The 20,767-nt window shown below is 46.8% G+C and overlaps 2 protein-coding genes across 2 annotated transcripts in view; both read left to right on the top strand.

Annotated features, from left to right (window-relative positions):
• RASL12 (RAS like family 12) overlaps window positions 1-20,767 on the top strand; it is an 80,884-nt gene that overhangs the window by 22,830 nt on the left and 37,287 nt on the right. The window lies entirely within an intron of this gene.
• LOC132587810 (ATP-dependent Clp protease ATP-binding subunit clpX-like, mitochondrial) overlaps window positions 1-20,767 on the top strand; it is a 47,091-nt gene that overhangs the window by 7,638 nt on the left and 18,686 nt on the right. Inside the window, 2 exon segments of the mRNA XM_060260187.1 lie at window positions 6,086-6,246; window positions 9,156-9,273. Coding sequence (XP_060116170.1) covers window positions 6,086-6,246; window positions 9,156-9,273 — 279 coding nt within the window.

Below are 20,767 nucleotides of genomic sequence, written 5' to 3'. Positions count from 1 at the left end.
CAGCATCCTGTCTTACACAGTGGGCAAGCAGTTCACCTGGAAGGCCAACGGCGGGGCAAAGGGGCCGAGGCCTTCCTCTGATGTTGCCTCCAGGCACTGGGATTCACAGGTTTATTGCCTCTGATACGGAGGTTCCCTTTAGTCATCATGGGTAATAGCTACTGATAGATGTGTCCTCCATAGATCTGTCTAACCCCCTTTGAAAGCTGTCTCTACCTATGGCCATTACCACAACCTCTGGCAGCAAATTCCACGTTTTTATCACTCACTGTGTAAAGAATTAGATCCAGGTGGGCAGCCGTGTTGGTCAGAAGCCGTAGAACAAAGCAGGAGTCAAGTTGCGCCTTTAAGACTAACAAGTAGTGTCGCCAGACCCCAAATTGTGACTCTTTTACTCTGCTAAAAAAACATTTCCATGATCTTGCATACTAATTCACCGCCACTTTCTCTGTATTTAGGACTGTTTGCAGTTCCATCCTATTGTCTGATGAGGCGTGCTTCTAGCACACGAAAGCTTACCTTTTGAATAAAACTTTGTTGGTCTTAAAGGTGCAACATGATTCCTGTTTTTGTCTGCCCTATAACTACTGCCCACCAGCTTCATTGGGTGCCCCCAAATTCTAGTATTTTGGAAGAGGGAGAAAAATTTCTCATCAACTTTCTCAACCCCATACATAGTTTTTATAAACATCTGGCATGTCCCCCCTCTTAGTTGTCTCAGAAGGTGCATTTGAACATAAGAACATAAGAGACGCCATGTTGGATCAGGCCAACGGCCCATCCAGTCCAACACTCTTTGTCACATAAGAACATAAGAGAAGCCATGTTGGATCAGGTCAATGGCCCATCCAGTCCAACACTCTGTGTCACATAAGAACATAAGAGAAGCCATGTTGGATCAGGCCAGTGGCCCATCCAGTCCAACACTCTGTGTCACACATAAGAACATAAGAGAAGCCATGTTGGATCAGGCCAATGGCCCATCCAGTCCAACACTCTGTGTCACACATTAGAACATAAGAGAAGCCATGTTGGATCAGGCCAACGGTCCATCCAGTCCAACACTCTGTGTCACACATAAGAACATAAGAGAAGCCATGTTGGATCAGGCCAATGGCCCATCCAGTCCAACACTCTGTGTCACACATAAGAACATAAGAGAAGCCATGTTGGATCAGGCCAATGGCCCATCCAGTTCAACACTCTGTATCACATAGAACATAAGAGAAGCCATGTTGGATCAGGCCAACGGCCCATCCAGTCCAACACTCTGTATCACACAGTGGCCAATACACACACACACACACACTGTGGCTAATAGCCACTGATGGACCTCTGCTCCAATACACACACAACACACACACACACACACACACTGTGGCTAATAGCCACTGATGGACCTCTGCTCCATATTTTTATCTAACCCCCTCTTGAAGCTGGCTATGCTGGCAGCTGCCACCACCTCCTGTGGCAGTGAATTTTACATGTTAATCACCCTTTGGGTGAAGAAATACCTCCGTTTATCCGTTCTAACCCGACTGCTCAGCGATTTCATTGAGTGCCCACAAGTTCTCATATTGTGAGAAAGGGAGAAAAGTACTTCTTTCTCTGTCTTCTCTATCCCATGCTTAATCTTGTAAACCTCTATCATGTCACCCCGCAGTCGACGTTTCTCCAAGCTAAAGAGCCCCAAGCGTTTCAACCTTTCTTCATAGGGAAAACGTTGTGATGCGACATCATCCCAGAGTCGGAAACGACTTGGTGCTTGCACAGGGGACTACCTTTAGATCTGATATTGCATTGTTTATCCCATAATTATTCACCAGAGTTCTTGCAATCCTTGATCTTGCTCATAAAATTCAGTTAAAATATTAGCGGGTTGTAAGTTCTACACAAGAAGGTACTGCACAAACTGTTCCGGCTAACATATAAGTAAGCTTTTACCAAAAGCATTTAGACATTACCCTTTTAATTTGAGCAAGAAGCTGGCCTGCAAACGAAAGTTGTATCTCATTGTTGCCCGGTTTAACAGTCCTGACTTTGTCACTATACTTGTGAATGTATATTCTTGTGTGAATGGTATTGTCGCTCTTCCGGCTTATATAGACTTCTGCAGCATCAGCTTGCTGTGTGTTCCGCTGGAAAAAATAATAAAAATAATGCTCTTCTAGATCTGATGCGAAGAGCCCTGTGGTGCAGAGTAGTAAGCTGCGGTTTTGCAGTCTAAGCTCTGCTCATGACCTGAGTTCGATCCCGGTGGAAGCTGGGTTCAGGTAGCTGGTTCGAGGTTGACTCAGCCTTTCATCCTTCCGAGGCTGGTAAAGTGAGCAATCAGCTCGTGGGGGGGAGGGGAGCATAGATGACTGGGAAAGGCGATGGCAAACCACCCCCCCCCCCAAAAAAAAAGTCTGCTGTGAAAACGTCGTGATGCGACATCATCCCAGAGTCGGAAATGACTCGGTGCTTACACAGGGGGACTACCTTTATATCTGATATTGCATTGTTTATCCCATAATTATTCGCCAGAGTTCTTGTAATCCTTGATCTTGCTCATAAAATTCAGTTAAAATATTAGCAGGTTGTAAGTTCTACACAAGAAGGTTCTGCGCAAACTGTTCCGGCTAACATATAAGTAAGCTTTTACCGAAAGGATTGAGACATTACCCTTTTAATTCTAAGGCTTACTGTCCCGTGCCATTTCAGACAAAGTTGTAAAAGATGAAAAGTGTTGATCAGTGAAAAGTAAATGCCTTTCCGGATGGCTAATCCAATGTTGCTATTTGGTCAGTATGGGTGTGCAACTGGATTTTACTGCGAAAGAATAGCAAAAAATCCACTTGCAAAATGCAAAATGCATCATTTAATGTAGTGGGAATGCACCCTATCATTCTCACTTTGCGTTTGGTAGCATCACTTCTTAAGCAAACCTGAAGCGGGTCAAGTATCAACATTGTTGAATGCTTTCAAATCCTAGGAAATGTTTTCAATTGGCAGAGTCCATCAGATTCCCTAACACTGATAGTTTCAGATGATATCTGTGTTTTTCTACAATAAAAGAATTCATGTCTTGTAGCATCTTAGACACCAATGAGATTTTCGAGGTATAAGCTTTCAAGACTGAAAGCTCTGCCAGGGAGGTTTGACTCTGGAAAGCTTATATCCTGAAAATTTCGTTGGTCTCTTAAGCTACTAGTGGACTCAAATCTGACCTTGAGTGTGTGTGTGTGGGGGGGGGGGGGTTGCATTACATTTGGACTCAAATACTTTGAGTTCCTGGTTTATACCCTTGTTTGTTATCTTTCTGTAACCAAGCACAGATAAAATATGGAATACTCTTATCAGGGAAGAATCAGCATCATTACATGTCAGATACTATTTTGGGAAGCCTTTTTTTCTGGTGGAGTCAAGGTTTTGACTTCAGCATGTTGCATTTTCTCAATGTCTTTGTTCTGTGTTTTCTTTGAACCAGTCACCTGGAGTACCGTCAAGATAACAAGTGAGAGCTTCACTTTAAAATAATGTGCTCGTAACTGTTGTGATTGGCTAAGCTGCGGGTCAAGAATAATTATTTTAAAGTTTTAAAATAATTATTGCTGCAGATAGTAACGCGATTCTGATAGGAGAGAAGGCATTCTGGTCCCACCAGACTGATGCTTTGTGAAACGTCTTTCTTCAACAGTATTTAGCAGTTTTAACAGTAGTCATGTTTGAGCGTGTCTGCTTCTGTAGTGTAATATTTATGAAGAAACTGTTTTGTGTACTAGAATAGTTCAGTGTGCTAAAACGTGCAGTGCTCAGTTTAAACATTTCGTTTTGTCATATAGATCTCTTGCATACATTTTTTTGTTGAAAGGACTCTGTATAAAGAGCACAGTCACTCTTATATAAAATAAGATTTCCCCCCCAAAGCAGTAATTAAGTTCCAAAACCGAGGCGTTCAATTGGGTATTTCCCTTAGGAATTGCTTCCGGAGACTTATAGCTCGCGAAGCAAATTTTGCCACACATAAAGTGGTTCCTTTGTTCCTATCCGCCAATAGTTTATCTAGCTGAAATCTAATATTACTCCCAGGGACATTGGAACAGCTCGGGAGTATATAATCGGCCCTAATACGCTGATATAATTTACATTGGAATAATACAGGTTCCCTGTCTTCCGGTTTATTGTCCCCACAAATACACAATCTCTCCTCGTATACTATGGTCACATTTTGGAATAGTGCGATAGCTTTGTTCCCAATCCTATACTTAAGAATTGGGGCTGTGGCTTGATGGTAGAGCACCTGCTTGGCATGCAAACGGTCCCAGATTCAATCCCTGGCATCTTCAGTTAGAAGAAGAAGAAGATATTGGATTTATATACCGCCCTCCACTCCGAAGAGTCTCAGAGCGGCTCACAATCTCCTTTCCCTTCCTCCCCCACAGTAGACACCCAGTGAGGTAGATGAAGATATTGGATTTATATCCCGCCCTCCACTCCAAAGAGTCTCAGAGCGGCTCACAATCTTCTTTCCCTTCCTCCCCCACAACAGACACCCTGTGAGGTAGATGAAGATATTGGATTTATATCCCGCCCTCCACTCTGAAGAGTCTCAGAGCGGCTCACAATCTCCTTTACCTTCCTCCCCCACAACAGACACCCTGTGAGGTAGATGAAGATATTGGATTTATATCCTGCCCTCCACTCCGAAGAGTCTCCGAGCGGCTCACAATCTTTTTTCCCTTCCTCCCCCACAACAGACACCCTGTGAGGTAGATGAAGATATTGGATTTATATCCCGCCCTCCACTCCGAAGAGTCTCAGAGCGGCTCACAATCTCCTTTACCTTCCTCCCCCACAACAGACACCCTGTGAGGTAGATGAAGATATTGGATTTATATCCTGCCTTCCACTCCGAAGAGTCTCCGAGCGGCTCACAATCTCCTTTCCCTTCCTCCCCCACAACAGACACCCTGTGAGGTAGATGAAGATATTGGATTTATATCCCGCCCTCCACTCCAAAGAGTCTCAGAGCGGCTCACAATCTCCTTTACCTTCCTCCCCCACAACAGACACCCTGTGAGGTAGATGAAGATATTGGACTTATATCCCGCCCTCCACTCCGAAGAGTCTCAGAGCGGCTCACAATCTCCTTTTCCTTCCTCCCCCACAACAGACACCCTGTGAGGTAGATGAAGATATTGGACTTATATCCCGCCCTCCACTCCGAAGAGTCTCAGAGCGGCTCACAATCTCCTTTACCTTCCTCCCCCACAACAGACACCCTGTGAGGTAGATGAAGATATTGGATTTATATCCCGCCCTCCACTCCAAAGAGTCTCAGAGCGGCTCACAATCTCCTTTACCTTCCTCCCCCACAACAGACACCCTGTGAGGTAGATGAAGATATTGGATTTATATCCCGCCCTCCACTCCAAAGAGTCTCAGAGCGGCTCAGAATCTCCTTTACTTTCCTCCCCCACAACAGACACTGTGTGAGGTGGGTGGGGCTAAGAGGGCTCTCACAGCAGCTGCCCTTTCAAGGACAACCTCTGCCAGAGCTCTGGCTGACCCAAGGCCATGCTAGCAGGTGCAAGTGGAGGAGTGGGGAATCAAACCCGGTTCTCCCAGATAAGAGTCCACGCACTTAACCACTACACCAAACTGGCCGAAGGATTATGTGGAAGGTGACGTTAAAGACGTCTGCCTGCGGCCCTGCAGAGCTGCTTCCAGTCCAAGTGATCGATACAAGACCCCGAATAGGCAAAGGGTCTGATTCAGCATAGGGCAGTTTCATCCGTTTATGTTGCAGGCCTTATGATACGTTTGGAAATCAGCTAAAACTCCAGCCAGTTTATCCTTTTATCCTAAAAGCCACGATCATAATGCAGAGAGAAAGCGCCGCATTCCAAGATCTTTTTCACTGAATGCTGTGTAGGAAGCAAATTCCCCAAAGCGAGCAGAAGGTCACAACATTCATGGAGATCAGGTTCACTAGGACTAAGCCCTGACAAAAAAAGGTTGTTTCTAGCTCGTTAGACTGTTTATAATGCCGTTGTTATTTTACAGTATGAGCCAAAATAAGTTCCCCCCCCCCTCTTTCTAGGTGTTACCTGTGGCCGTTCCCACCTTCCCGTTTTGGGATTCATTGGAACGTTTAAAACGCGATCGCTAAAAAATATTCCATTTAGAACGTTTTCGGCCACCCCGGTGTACTTTGCTTCGAAAGACGGCACGAGCAAAGACGGTTCTGGAGACGGCGGCAAGGTATGCAGATTTCCCTCTTTAAAAAACCATTTCAGGTACCTGCGACTTTGAAAAAAAATGTATTTGGAATGGTTGGGCTGCTTTTTTTGTTGGTATTTTTGTAGTGTGTACCTGTGTGTTTGGCTGCACACCTGGAAGTCATGGTGACTTCTGGTGACTGACCCTGCCCCCCCTGTTTATTCTGTGTGGCTCTTACGTTAAGCAAGCTTGCCCTCTCCTGTGCTGATATGCTTCCAAATCTGGCATTTAGAAGGGGATTTCAAGACCGATTCTGTGCAGAGGAACCCACAGAATCTGATTCCCGGCCTCGATTTGAGAGTGGCAAGACATGAAAGGGCAGCTGCTGCGAGAGCTCTCTCAGCCCCACCCACCTCACAGGGTGTCTGTTGTGGGGGAGGAAGATAAAGGAGGATATTCATCCGAATAAAGCCTGCCCTCACCTCCCGACTGCTGGTATTCCAAGGAGGTCATCCATTCAAGTACTTGCCACAGCTGACCCTGCTGAGTTTCTGAGATCTGGCAGGATCGGGCTTGCCTGGGCTATTCAGATCAGGGTGGTTGGACTGCTTTTTGACTTTACTCTCGCTTCTTTTTTAATGTGTTTCTTCAGCGGCGGTGATTATTAAGGAGGAGTCACGTTAGCCTTTGCATAGCAAAATAAAAGAGAAATCCAGGGGCGCCTTAAAGGCTAACAGCATCGCTTTCCGCATGGGCTTTTGTGAGTGACAGCTCACTTCTTCAGATACGATGAAAACAGGAGATGACGAGCAGCTCTGAGCCACGGCTTGCCCGTTGTTCAGTTGGTATTCTGAAGCGCCGCAGACCACGGCTTGACATAGCATCTTAGCTGAACAGGAGAAGTTTAGTTAAAATTTGGTTTCCCTTTTAAAATCAAAAGAGCGCTAATGTAGTGGGGTGGAAATTATTTATTCAGCTGTTATCAGCCGTGGGGCAGTATTTCACAATACACTGTTGCCCTTCTGGGTTTTGGGGGTTTTTTTGGGGGGGGGGCATATCATCTTTTTTTGGGGGGGGGGCATATCATTTTTGCTCTCATCTTTGACGCAGCCCTTTTCTCCTGTATTTTGCATCCCCTTTAAACTCCATAGGCTTTTCTGATTGAAGCACATTTTAATACATTTTTTTAGACGTTCCTGTAAAGTTTAGCAAAAGTAGAGCCAGTTTGGTGTAGTGGTGAAGCGTGCGGACTCTTATCTGGGAGAACCGGGTTTGATTCCCCACTCCTCCACTTGCAGCTGCTGGAATGGCCTTAGGTCAGCCAGAGCTCTCTTATCTGGGAGAACCGGGTTTGATTCCCCACTCCTCCACTTGCACCTGCTGGAATGGCCTTGGGACAGCCAGAGCTCTCTTATCTTGGAGAACCAGGTTGGATTCCCCACTCCTCCACTTGCAGCTGCTGGAATGGCCTTTGGTCAGCCAGAGCTCTCTTATCTGGGAGAACCGGGTTTGATTCCCCACTCCTCCACTTGCAGCTGCTGGAATGGCCTTGGGACAGCCAGAGCTCTCTTATCTGGGAGAACCGGGTTTGATTCCCCACTCCTCCACTTGCACCTGCTGGAATGGCCTTGGGACAGCCAGAGCTCTCTTATCTGGGAGAACTGGGTTTGATTCCCCACTCCTCCACTTGCAGCTGCTGGAATGGCCTTTGGTCAGCCAGAGCTCTCTTATCTGGGAGAACCGGGTTTGATTCCCCACTCCTCCACTTGCAGCTGCTGGAATGGCCTTGGGACAGCCAGAGCTCTCTTATCTGGGAGAACCTGGTTTGATTCCCCACTCCTCCACTTGCAGCTTCTGGAATGGCCTTGGGTCAGCCAGAGCTTTCTTATCTGGGAGAACCGGGTTTGATTCCCCACTCCTTTACTTGCAGCTGCTGGAATGGCCTTGGGTCAGCCAGAGCTCTCTTATCTGGGAGAACCGGGTTTGATTCTCCAGTCCTCCACTTGCACCTGCTGATGTGACTTTGGGTCAGCCACAAGTTCTCTCAAGGCTGTTCTGCTCAAGGGCAGTTTCTGGAAGAGCTCTTTCAGCCCCACCTACCTCCCAGGGTGTCTGTTGTAGGGAGGGAAAGGGAAAGGAGATTGTGAGCTGCTCTGAGACTCCTTTGGGTAGTAAAGGGCGGGGTATAAGTCCAATCTCTTCTTCTTCTCTGCTGTGTTGATTGCAGTCTTGCTAAAGCGTCTTTCATTTTTTGGGGTGGGTGGGGGGAGTGTGGTTTGCCCGTATTAATAAGGGGCATTTTCAAGAGAGTGTTTATTAGCAAGCAAGCAGAAATCTGGGAGATATATGGGGATAAGAGCCAGCGTTCAGAAGCTCCTTAAATAGTAACGAAATTTGTGCCAGGGGAGTCTTGTGAGCAAAAATTCTACTTTGTGAGCTGCTGGCACTGAAGTTGTGAGCTGCTGCATCAATTAGTTTGTTCTGGGGCCATCCTTCCTGAACGATGACAAAAACCTGTGAGCCAGAGGCTTAAAAACTGTGAGCTAGCTAACGTTAATTCAGCTTGGAGGGGACACTGGTCACTGCTCAGTTCTTCAGATATGTGGTGACCCATGAAAGCTCCTCTCCTGCCACAAATGTCGTTGGTCTTTAAGATGCAGCTGGACTCCTGCTCTATTCTGCTGTTACAGACGGACTCACACAGCAACCTGTGTTGATCTACGTATGGCGATAGTTCTCGTATCTCTGCCGTGAACATTTAGCTGCACACTTTGGGCGGGAAGTGGCGCAAAGAACAACCGGGGAGTGGGAGGGCAAGGCCCAAGAAGAACCCAATTTGTTTGCAATAGATAAGCTTTATTTTTTTTTTTAAGGTTGAGTGACAGAAAGAGAGCAGCAAACCAGCCCTCGGTGATCCGATGCTAAAATCCTGTTTTATTTATTTTCGTCAGAAAACGGTTGGCGAAGGCGGCAGTAAAAAGTCGAGTTCCGGAAGCTCCGGCAAAGGCGGAAACCAGTTGCGTTGCCCCAAGTGCGGTGATCTGTGCACACACGTGGAGACTTTTGTGTGTAAGTTGCAGCCGGATTAGTGTTGATTTTTTTCATCATTGTTTTCGGGAGGACAAGTTTCATGCCTAGTTTAAATATGCATATAGATTCTAGAACGGGGGTGGGGGTGGGGGTGGGAGATTGTTTCCCAGAAAGGTGTAACCACCTGCAGCACTGATTCATTTCACACAGTCACCATCTTGCGGTATTGTGGTGCTTCCATGGGTCTGGAAATTGTCCCCAGACCTGGCAAATTATAGGAGATCCAACCGAGTTCAGCACCACGTGCGAGCAGTACAGGACTTAACAGTGAGCGGGGAGCAAAGCGTGCTTCTAAAATGTTTCCTGTGTAAATTAAGTGGAAGAAGAACTGCAGATTTATACCCCGCCCTTCTCTCTGAATCAGAGACTCAGAGCGGCTTACAATCGCCTTTTAACTTCTCCCCCCACAACAGACACCCTGTGAGGTGGGTGGGGCTGAGAGAGCTCTCACAGCAGCTGTCCTTTCAAGGACAACTCTACAAGAGCTATGGCTGACCCAAGGCCATTCCAGCAGCTGCAAGTGGAGGAGTGGGGAATCAAACCCGGTTCTCCCAGATAAGAGAGCTAAGGCTGACCCAGGGCCATTCCAGCAGCTGCAAGTGGAGGAGTGGGGAATCAAACCCGGTTCTCCCAGATAAGAGAGCTCTGGCTGACCCAAGGCCATTCCAGCAGGTGCAAGTGGAGGAGTGGGGAATCCAACCCGGTTCTCCCAGATAAGAGAGCTCTGGCTGACCCAAGGCCATTCCAGCAGCTGCAAGTGGAGGAGTGGGGAATCAAATCCACTGTTCTCTCTGAATGAAGAGTCTCAGAGCAGCTCACACTCTCCTTTATCTTCCTCCCCCACAACAGACACCCTGTGAAGTGGGTGGGGCTGAGAGAGCTCTCACAGCAGCTGCCCTTTCAAGGACAACCTCTGCCAGAGCTATGACTAACCCAAGGCCATTGCAGCAGGTGCAAGTGGAGGAGGGGGGAGTCAAACCTGGTTCTCCCAGATAAGAGTCCGTGCACTTAACCACTACACCAAACTGGCTCTACTAGAGATGGTTAATAGTGCTATTTTTAAGGTTTATCATCAGTAGAATTTGAATATGAGAATGCTTTTATGTAGTCAGAAATTGTGGCGCATGGCTACGAGATTTTGTACATTGTTCTTGCTGGTCAATTGACTGTAATAAATAAATTGAGCGTGTTTAAATAAATAAATTCAACATGTTTAACCTGTAGAGGAGGCGGCTGAGAGGTGATATAAGATATTAGATTTACATCCCGCCCTCCACTCCAAAGAGTCTCACAGCGGCTCACAATCTCCTTTACCTTCCTCCCCCACAACAAACACCCTGTGAGGTGGGTGGAGCTGGAGAGGGCTCTTTCAAGGACAACCTCTGCCAGAGCTATGGCTGACCCAAGGCCATGCTAGCAGGTGCAAGTGGAGGAGTGGGGAATCAAACCCAGTTCTCCCAGATAAGAGTCCGCATACTTAACCTCTACACCAAACTGGCTCTCTGATATGGTGATATGATCACCATCTTCAAGTATTTGAAGGGCTGTCTTATGGAGGATGGGGTGGAATTGTTTTCTGTGACCCCAGAAGGTAGGACCAGAACCAACGGGGTTGAAATTAAAAGAGTTTCCGGCTCAACATTAGGAAGAACTTCCTGACCGTTAGAGTGGTTCCTCAGTGGAATAGGCTTTCTCGGGAGGTGGTAGGCTCTCCTTCCTTGGAGGTTTTTAAACAAAGGCTAGATGGCCATCTGACAGCAATGAAGAGCCTGTGAATTTAGTGGGAGGTATTTGTGAATTTCCTGCAATGTGGAGAGGGTTGGACTAGATGACCCTGGAGGTCCCTTCCAACTCTATAATTCTTTGAGAACCCTTCATGACTGTGTAAATCCAACAGAAATCCATATTGCCGCAGTGTGTGCAAGTGACAAAATGACACGCAGGGAGGCCCATGTGCTGGGCCGTTGTTTGCAATACTTGAGGGAAACCGGCCTGTCGTTTCGGTGCTTATTTCAGAGGAATCTTATTTGACTCGCTTCGTAGTGGCTCCTCCTCCCCTTCTGGCGTCAAGAACCTCTTCTGGCTAGACATAATTGCTAGGAGATTAGTGGCTTTGCTGCCAGTTCTGCGTAGACACCTTTTTCTCTCTGCGGCAACCGAAATGGGTCTTTGCCCAGACATTGGAGGTTGTGGCTTATTTCATTGAGCAGAAAAGGCAGGCAGAGTTTTGAGCGGCAGGAGATGTTGCTTAAGAGCTGCGAATACTGACTCAGCACTCTTTCTTGCAACAGGCGGCTTTCGACAAGCCTGGAAAGTACAGCGACTTCCTTCTTGATAACTAGTGTTGCATCATAGACATTTGGGTGCCTCCCTTTTGCAACCAAGCAGGTTGGAAGAAGATTGTTTTAGTTGCTTGACAGAGCCGCTCTGGAGTAGTATGGAGCTCCCTTGAGCTGGCAAATTCTGGGAAAGGATGAGAATTGTGTCTGCTGGTGCTGGAAAAGGCCATCAAGTAACAGCTGAGTTTTGGTGATCATAAGAACATAAGAGAAGCCGTGTTGGATCAGTGGCTCATCCAGCCCAACACTCTGTCACACAGTGACCAGAAAACCCAGGTGCCATCAAGAGGTCCATCAGTGGGGCCAGGACACTAGAAGCCCTCCCACTGTTGCCCCCAAGCACCAAGAATGCAGAGCATCACTTGCCCCAGACAGAGAGTTCCATCAGGAAGCTGTGGCTAATAGCCACTGATGGCTCTCTGCTCCATGTTTATCCAAGCCCTTCTTGAAGCCGTCTATGTTTGTAGCTGCCACCACCTCCTGTGGCAGTGAATTCCATGTGTTAATCATCCTTTGAGTGAAGAAGGACTACCTTTTATCCATTTTAACCCAACTGTTCAGTAGTTTCATGGTGTCCACAAGTTCTCATATTGTGAGAAAGGGGGAAAACTCCTTCTTTCTCTACCTTCTCTATCCCATGCAGAATCTTGTAAACCTCGATCATGTCACATCTAGGTTGACATTTCTCCAAGCTAAAGAGCCCCAAGCATTTTAACCTTTCTTCATAGGGAAAGTGTTCCAACCCTTTAATCATTCTAGTTACCCTTTTCTGTTTCTTTTCCCAATGCTATAATATCTTTTTTGTGGTGCAGTGACCAGAATTGGACACAGTTCTCCAAGTCAGGTCACACCATAGATTTAAACAAGGGCATTATACAGAACTTTCAAGATAAGAGATGTGCAGAACTGGCTTGCCGTTGCTTTTCCCCGCATAGCGATCCTCGACTTCCTTGCTGGTCTCCCATCCAAGCACTAACCAGAGCTGACCTTGCTTAGCTTCTAAGATCTGACAACATCAGACTGGCATGGGCCATCCAGGGCAGGGCATGACTGCTACCTGTAGAATTCACTGCCACAGGAGGTGGTGGCGGCTACAAGCATAGCCAGCTTCAAGAGGGGGTTAGATAAAAATATGGAGCAGAGGTCCATCAGTGGCTATTAGCCACAGTGTGTGTGTATATATGTGTGTGTGTGTGTATGTGTATATATATATATATAAATAAATAAATAAATTTTTGGCCACTGTGTGATACAGAGTGTTGGACTGGATGGGCCACTGGCCTGATCCAATATGGCTTCTCTTATGTTCTTATGTGACACAGAGTGTTGGACTGGAGGGGCCATTGGCCTGATCCAACATGGCTTCTCTTATGTTCTTATGTGACACAGAGTGTTGGACTGGAGGGGCCATTGGCCTGATCCAACATGGCTTCTCTTATGTTCTTATGTGACACAGAGTGTTGGACTGGAGGGGTCATTGGCCTGGTCCAACAGGGCTTCTCTTATGTGACACAGAGTGTTGGACTGGATGGACCATTGGACTGATCCAACATGGCTTCTCTTATGTTCTTATGTGACACAGAGTGTTGGACTGGAGGGGCCATTGGCCTGGTCCAACAAGGCTTCTCTTATGTGACACAGAGTGTTGGACTAGATGAGCCACTGGCCTGATCCAACATGGCTTCTTTTATGTTCTTATGTGACTCAGAGTGTTGGACTGGATGGGCCATTGGCCTGATCCAACATGGCTTCTCTTATGTTCTTATGTGACACAGTGTTGGACTAGATGAGCCACTGGCCTGATCCACCATGGCTTCTCTTATGTTCTTATGTGACTCAGAGTGTTGGACTGGATGGGCCATTGGCCTGAACCAACATGGCTTCTCTTATGTTCTTATGTGACACAGTGTTGGACTAGATGAGCCACTGGACTCATCCACCATGGCTTCTCTTATGTTCTTATGTGACTCAGAGTGTTGGACTGGCTGGGCCATTGGCCTGATCCAACATGGCTTCTCTTATGTTCTTATGTGACACAGTGTTGGACTAGATGAGCCACTGGCCTGATCCACCATGGCTTCTCTTATGTTCTTATGTGACTCAGAGTGTTGGACTGGATGGGCCATTGGCCTGAACCAACATGGCTTCTCTTATGTTCTTATGTGACACAGTGTTGGACTAGATGAGCCACTGGCCTGATCCACCATGGCTTCTCTTATGTTCTTATGTGGCTCAGAGTGTTGGACTGGAGGGGCCATTGGCCTGAACCAACATGGCTTCTCTTATGTTCTTATGTGACACAGTGTTTGACTAGATGAGCCACTGGCCTGATCCACCATGGCTTCTCTTATGTTCTTATGTGACTCAGAGTGTTGGACTGGATGGGCCATTGGCCTGAACCAACATGGCTTCTCTTATGTTCTTATGTGACACAGAGTGTTGGACTAGATGAGCCACTGGCCTGATCCACCATGGCTTCTCTTATGTTCTTATGTGACTCAGAGTGTTGGACTGGATGGGCCATTGGCCTGAACCAACATGGCTTCTCTTATGTTCTTATGTGACACAGAGTGTTGGACTAGATGAGCCACTGGCCTGATCCACCATGGCTTCTCTTATGTTCTTATGTGACACAGAGTGTTGGACTGGATGGGCCATTGGCCTGATCCAACATGGCTTCTCTTATGTTCTTATGTGACTCAGAGTGTTGGACTGGAGGGGCCATTGGCCTGATCCAACATGGCTTCTCTTATGTTCTTATGTTCTTACCTCCATTCATTGTTTCTCACACTTGCCTCCCGCTTTTCCTGGAAGGAAGTCAGAGATGAATTCAGGATGGTCCTCTTTGTTCACCCTCACAACAACACTGTGTGTGACTGGCCCGAAGTAGCGTGATTGACTTCCAGGCCGAGCAAGGGTTCAAACCCAGCTCTCCCTAACTCTGTATCCTGTGGATAGATCCAAGTGGGCAGCCGTGTTGGTCCGAAGCAGTAGAGCAAAGCAACTTTGCTACTTGTCTCCTGCTTTGTTCTGTATCCTGTGGACATTCATGTCTAATTCGAGGTTTGAGGTCTAATTCGAGGCCGGGAATCAGATTCTTTGGGTTCCTCTGCACAGAATCAGTCTTGAAATCTCCTAAATACCAGATTGGGAAGCATATCCGCACAGGAGAGGCCAAGCTTGCTTAACGTAAGAGCCACACAGAATAAACATCAGGTATTTGAGAATGGCAAGACATGAAAGGGCAGCTGCTGGGAGAGCTATCTCAGCCCCACCCACCTCACAGGGTGTCTGTTGTGGGGGAGGAAGATAAAGGAGATTGTGAGCTGCTCTGAGTCTCCGATTCAGAGAGAAGGGTGGGGTATAAATCTGCAGTCTTCTTCTTAGTTGTAACCAATACTCCCTCTAAGCTATGGAGTCTTGTGAGCAAAAGTTCTACTTCGTGAGCTACTGGCATTAAAGTTGTAAGCTGCTGCATGAATTAGTTTGCTTCGAGGCCAGTTTTCCTCTGCTAAGGAAAAAATGTGTGGGCCGGAGACTCAAAAACTGTGAGCTAGCTCACACTAACGCAGCCTAGAGGGAACACTGCTTTGAGTAGGTTTTCAGAAAGGCAGCATCAAAGTTTTTTAAATAAGGGATTAGAGGCAGGCATTTGAGAGGGAAAATATTTCTGCAGCTGTACACCGGGGAGGGTTTCTCAAAATTCAGTGCCACGAGGGCGGAAATGAAAGTGTCTTTCCAGCCCTTGCATACGCTCCGCAGAAAGTCTGCGTAGCTTTGAGGGCAGTCGTTAGGGCAGGATATGGAGGGCATCGCTTGTCGCACACACCTGAGCATCTTGTTCCCATAGTCAGCATAGTTGTCAGCACTGGTTGTGTGGCACGAAAAGGCCACTGGTTGTGTGGCACGAAAAGTCGTCTCTGCAGTCCCTGTTGGAAGTTTTTGCAGTTTGCGTTGCATGTTTTACCCTCCCGCTCACCGAAGGCCAGCTTGTGGTTTCTGCCAAATATAGCAATGCTTTTGCAATCTGTTGTTTTATGCATATGCAAAAACAGCATTGTCCTGTTGATCAAGAATCTCTTGGTGTGCATGTGTTTTGGGGGGAGGTGACGTAACCCCACAGTCAACAGCCGGCACATTGGTTGCTGTGCGTCAGAAGCAAGTTTGCTTGGTATTTGACTGTGTAATCTTGGTTTTCCAAAAAGCCCATAAGGGTGCAAAGGTCCAGAGTAGTGTTTTTCTCGTGACTGGCCTTGTTACGCTCAAGAAGTCATGCAGGGCAAGTGTGGGCCCAGGGGCATTCCAGGACAGCAGTAGGCATTAGGCCTGGCCTCTTGGAGCTTTGCTTTGCGTATAATAGATGTGTCTTCTGTGGAGGCCTGTCACGTTTCCTTACTCCTAGACAGGGCTTATTTTTTTGTAGCAGGAACTCCTTTGCATATTAGGCCACATGCCCCTGATGTAGCCAGTCCTCCTGGAGCTTACAGTAGGCCCTTTAAGAAGAGCCCTGTAAGCTCTTGGAGGATCGGCTGCATCAGGAGTGTGTGGCCTAATATGCAAAGGAGTTCTTGCTACAAAAAAAAGCCCTGCTCCTAGAGAAGAAGCAGTAGCTTTGTTATATTATTTCCCTCTTTGTTAGACTCTCTCTCTCTCTCTCTCTCTCTCTCTCTCTCTCTCTCTCTCTCTGTGCTTTGACTGAAGAGGACTGTGTAGCTCAAATCTTTTTTGTTTTTGTATTCTCTTTTTTCATTGAACTTTTAAAAATGATATACGACAAGCGCAGTCAAATATTCACAAAATCTTAACCCTTTTAATCCCCCCTCCCCCAGACAAAAACCTACAACACATCTATACCGTTATCCTAGGATCAGATTCAGACAGGCGAAGTTCCAAAGGCAGATACAACAAGACGATATGATCAAATTAAAGAGCTGCAAAATAAACTCCTTACATAGAGAATGCCTACTGACCAGCGTTCCCTCTAAGCTGAGTGAGTGTGCGCTAGCTCACGGATTTTTAGCCTCCAGCTCACACATTTTGTCTTAGCTCAAGAAGGATGACCCCCCCCTCCCCCAAGAGCACACTAATTTATGCAGGAGCTCATAACTTTGATGCCAGTGGCTCACAAAGTAGAATTTTTGCTCACAAGGTTCTGCAGCTTAGAGGGAACCTTGATACTGACGAGTTCAAAAGAACTCTTATAAGGAGAGCCAGTGTGGTGTAATGGTTAAGTGTGCGGACTCTTATCTGGGAGAACCGGGTTTGATTCCCCACTCCTCCACTTGCACCTGCTGGCATAGCCTTGGGTCAGCCATAGCTCTGGCAGAGGTTGTCCTTGAAAGGGCAGTTGCTGTGAGAGCCCTCTCCAGCCCCACCCACCTCACAGGGTGTCTGTTGTGGGGGAGGAAGGGAAAGGAGATTGTGAGCCGCTCTGAGACTCTTCGGAGTGGAGGGCGGGATATAAATCCAATATCTTCATCTACCTCACAGGGTGTCTGTTGTGGGGGAGGAAGATAAAGGAGATTGTGAGCCACTCTGAGACTCTTTGGAGTGGAGGGCGGGAGATAAATCCAATATCTTCATCTACCTCACAGGGTGTCTGTTGGGGGGAGGAAGGTAAAGGAGATTCTGAGCCGCTCTGAGACTCTTTGGAGTGGAGAGCGGGGTATAAATCCAATATCTTCATCTACCTCACAGGGTGTCTGTTGTGGGGGAAGAAGGTAAAGGGGATTGTGAGCCGCTCTGAGACTCTTCGGAGTGGAGGGCGGGGTATAAATCCAATATCTTCATCTACCTCACAGGGTGTCTGTTGTGGGGGAGGAAGGGAAAGGAGATTGTGAGCCGCTCTGAGACTCTTCGGAGTGGAGGGCGGGGTATAAATCCAATATCTTCATCTACCTCACAGGGTGTCTGTTGTGGGGAAGGAAGGTAAAAGAGATTGTGAGCTGCTGTGAGACTCTTCGGAGTGGAGGGCGGGGTATAAATCCAATATCTTCATCTACCTCACAGGGTGTCTGTTGGGGGGAGGAAGGTAAAAGAGATTGTGAGCTGCTGTGAGACTCTTCGGGGTGGAGGGCGGGGTATAAAACCAATATCTTCTTCTTATAGAATGCATGGAATGTACTTCACTGCAGGGCCACCCCCTTTGTAATCCAGTTGTGTCCACAGCACTGCTGTCTTGGCTGTGGAAATACCAATTTTAGCACAGGCACACCAATATGTTTGTTTCCACCAGCTTGTAAAGAACTGACAGTCATACAAACTATATTTATATTCCTGGTGGTAGAAGACCTGTTGATGAGCTCCAGGGCTTCGATCGTGAATGTATGAGTGTCTACATGGGTTGCCCCCACCCCCCATTGCCAGAAAGAGAAGAGGCGTGTAGAGAAAGCACAGCTGGTTTCTAAAGGTTTGGCCTCCTGTCCGGTGGCAGCTTGGGACAGAAGCAGGGAGCAAGGATTGCCTCTTTATAGGGCTTCCCCAGGATTTCCCTTTTGGAACACGAGGTGGCTGATCAAAACTCTCTGGTGGGCTCCCCCCCTCTTTCTGGGATCTGGCAGACCCAGCTTGTTCTGTGCAGGATGGTTAGCGAGCAGACTGGGTTCGGTGTGAATTCAGAGCCAAACTAAGGCATGCCGATGTGTGTCGTTGGTGGGGGAGAGCATCTGTTTGATATTAAGAGAGGAGGACAACCTAAGCCAACCCCCGTTGCCTGTTTTTCTTTGCTGCGCTCCGTTGCGTTGGGCGCTTCCCCGACAGCCAGGCTCCCACGCAGGGGCAGCAAGCAGGGAGGTGAAGTCAGATCTTCACCTGCTTTCACCTTCTGTTAAAAATTGCTTGAACTGGAGCAGTTTTCACGCTGACCCAGCGTCTAAAGTATGCCATGCTACCTTCTATTAAAATGCTTATTTGAAATGACGAAGAGCCTCTTTTATTGAAGGACTTGGGGACTTGACAGTGACCTTGGCCCAGGCACCTCAAAAAGGATATTGGAGCATTGGAGAAAGTCCAGAGAAGGGCAACTAGAATGATTAAAGGTTTGGAACATTTTCCCTATGAAGAAAGGCTAAAACGCTTGGGGCTCTTTAGCTTGGAGAAACGTCGACTGCGGGGTGACATGAGAGAGGTTTACAAAATTATGGACGGGATGGAGAAAGTAGAGAAAGAAGTACTTTTCTCCCTTTCTCACAATACAAGAACTCGTGGGCATTCGATGAAATTGCTGAGCAGTCAGGTTAAAACGGATGGAAGGAAGTACTTCTTCACCCAAAGGGTGATTAACATGTGGAATTCACTGCCATAGGAGGTGGTGAAACATAGCCAGCTTCAAGAAGGGGTTAGATAAAAATATGGAGCAGAGGTCCATCAGTGGCTATTAGCCACAGTATGTGTGTATGTATGTGTGTGTGTGTGTGTGTGTATTTGCCACTGTGTGACACAGAGTGTTGGACTGGATGGGCCATTGGCCTGATCCAACATGGCTTCTCTTACGTCTGGGGCAAGTGATGCTCTGTATTCTTGGTGCTTGGAGGGGGCAATAGCGGGAGGGCTTCTAGTGTCCTAGAATGGACCTCCAGATGGCAGCTGGGTTTCTTGGCCACTGTGTGACAGAGTGTTGGACTGGATGGGCCACTGGCCTGATCCAATATAGCTTCTCTTATGTTTTTATGTGACACAGAGTGTTGGACTGGAGGGGCCACTGGCCTGATCCCACAGGGCTTCTCTTATGTTCTTATGTGACACAGAGTGTTGGACTGGAGGGGCCACTGGCCTGGCCCAACATGGCTTCTCTTATGTTCTTATGTGACACAGAGTGTTGGACTGGATGGGCCACTGGCCTGATCCAACCTGGCTTCTCTTATGTTCTTATGTGACACAGAGTGTTGGGCTGGATGGGCCGCTGGCCTGATCCAACATGGCTTCTCTTATGTTCTTATGTGACACAGAGTGTTGGACTGGAGGGGCCACTGGCCTGACCCAACATGGCTTCTCTTATGTTCTTATGTGACACAGAGTGTTGGACTGGATGTGCCATTGGCCTGATCCAACATGGCTTCTCTTATGTTCTTATGTTCTCCACTTTTTCAATTCCATGTTATTACATGGATATATTTTTTAAAGAATTGATTTTGAAGGAGTTATTTTATTGTACCTTAGAGCAAAATGTCATTCCCTCTTCATATTTCTTGCTGTATATGTCCGGCCTTTGAAACTTGCTAATGCATTTTAGAAAACTGGAAAGGTGAAGTCTTTCACAAGTGGGTATATTTGGTTTGCGGTTAGAATGTAGATTTCATTCGAAGAAGAACCCTTTTGAACTAACAAAGACCTTATCATTGAAAGATTTAAACATTAACAAGCTCACTACCTATGTAACGTACATATATATTATTAGCTCTACTGCGGAGTTTTATTAATAAAAGTTAACATGTTAAACGTGTTACTGTCACTTAAGTGCTATAAAGTCCAAAACTAAGAACCAGATCTATGTCATACCTTTTTTAGGACCAACCGAATTGACGGTACAGTGTCAATTCTGTTGGTCCTAATAAAAGGTAATTTGGTTTTGGATTTTGCATGGACCAATATGGTCATACAGCTTTCTCTATTCCTATTAGTCAAGGCAGCCTTGTACTGAAAAAGCCTCAGGAAACACTTAAGGATTTTTCAGCGTCACAAAGCAGTAAACTAATCCTTATCATTTATATGTTTAATGATTTACATCTCTAGTTTTTGACAACTCACTACAAAAGAGTCTTCACAAATAAGGCGGAAAACAGGCCCCCCAATTTCACTTGTTTACAGACGGGAATAATGCCACATGTTAGAATTTAGAACTGTATTGTCAAGTAATAATCCACTTTGAAAGAACTGAAGTCCTTTCTACGGCCTCGCATTATCATACCCGCCTGAACAGAGAAGCTATTGAGATTTACAAACACCAGCACAACTTTAACAGAAAGGAAGAAGGCATTTCCATCCACCAATCTTGGTACCCATCTTTGTAAAACATCCTGCAGACTATAAACTGCAGAAATTCACAGAACAATCAGCACAGTCAACAACCATCTTCCTTTTCTTCACACCCTTCCACCCTCCCAGTAATTAACACAGAACAATGGTCGCATTCAACA

The sequence above is a fragment of the Heteronotia binoei genome, chromosome 19 (genome assembly GCF_032191835.1).
Source record: "Heteronotia binoei isolate CCM8104 ecotype False Entrance Well chromosome 19, APGP_CSIRO_Hbin_v1, whole genome shotgun sequence".
Taxonomy (NCBI): domain Eukaryota; kingdom Metazoa; phylum Chordata; class Lepidosauria; order Squamata; family Gekkonidae; genus Heteronotia; species Heteronotia binoei.
Note: the sequence above shows the minus strand (reverse complement) of the source record. Positions and strands in the feature narration are given on the sequence as shown.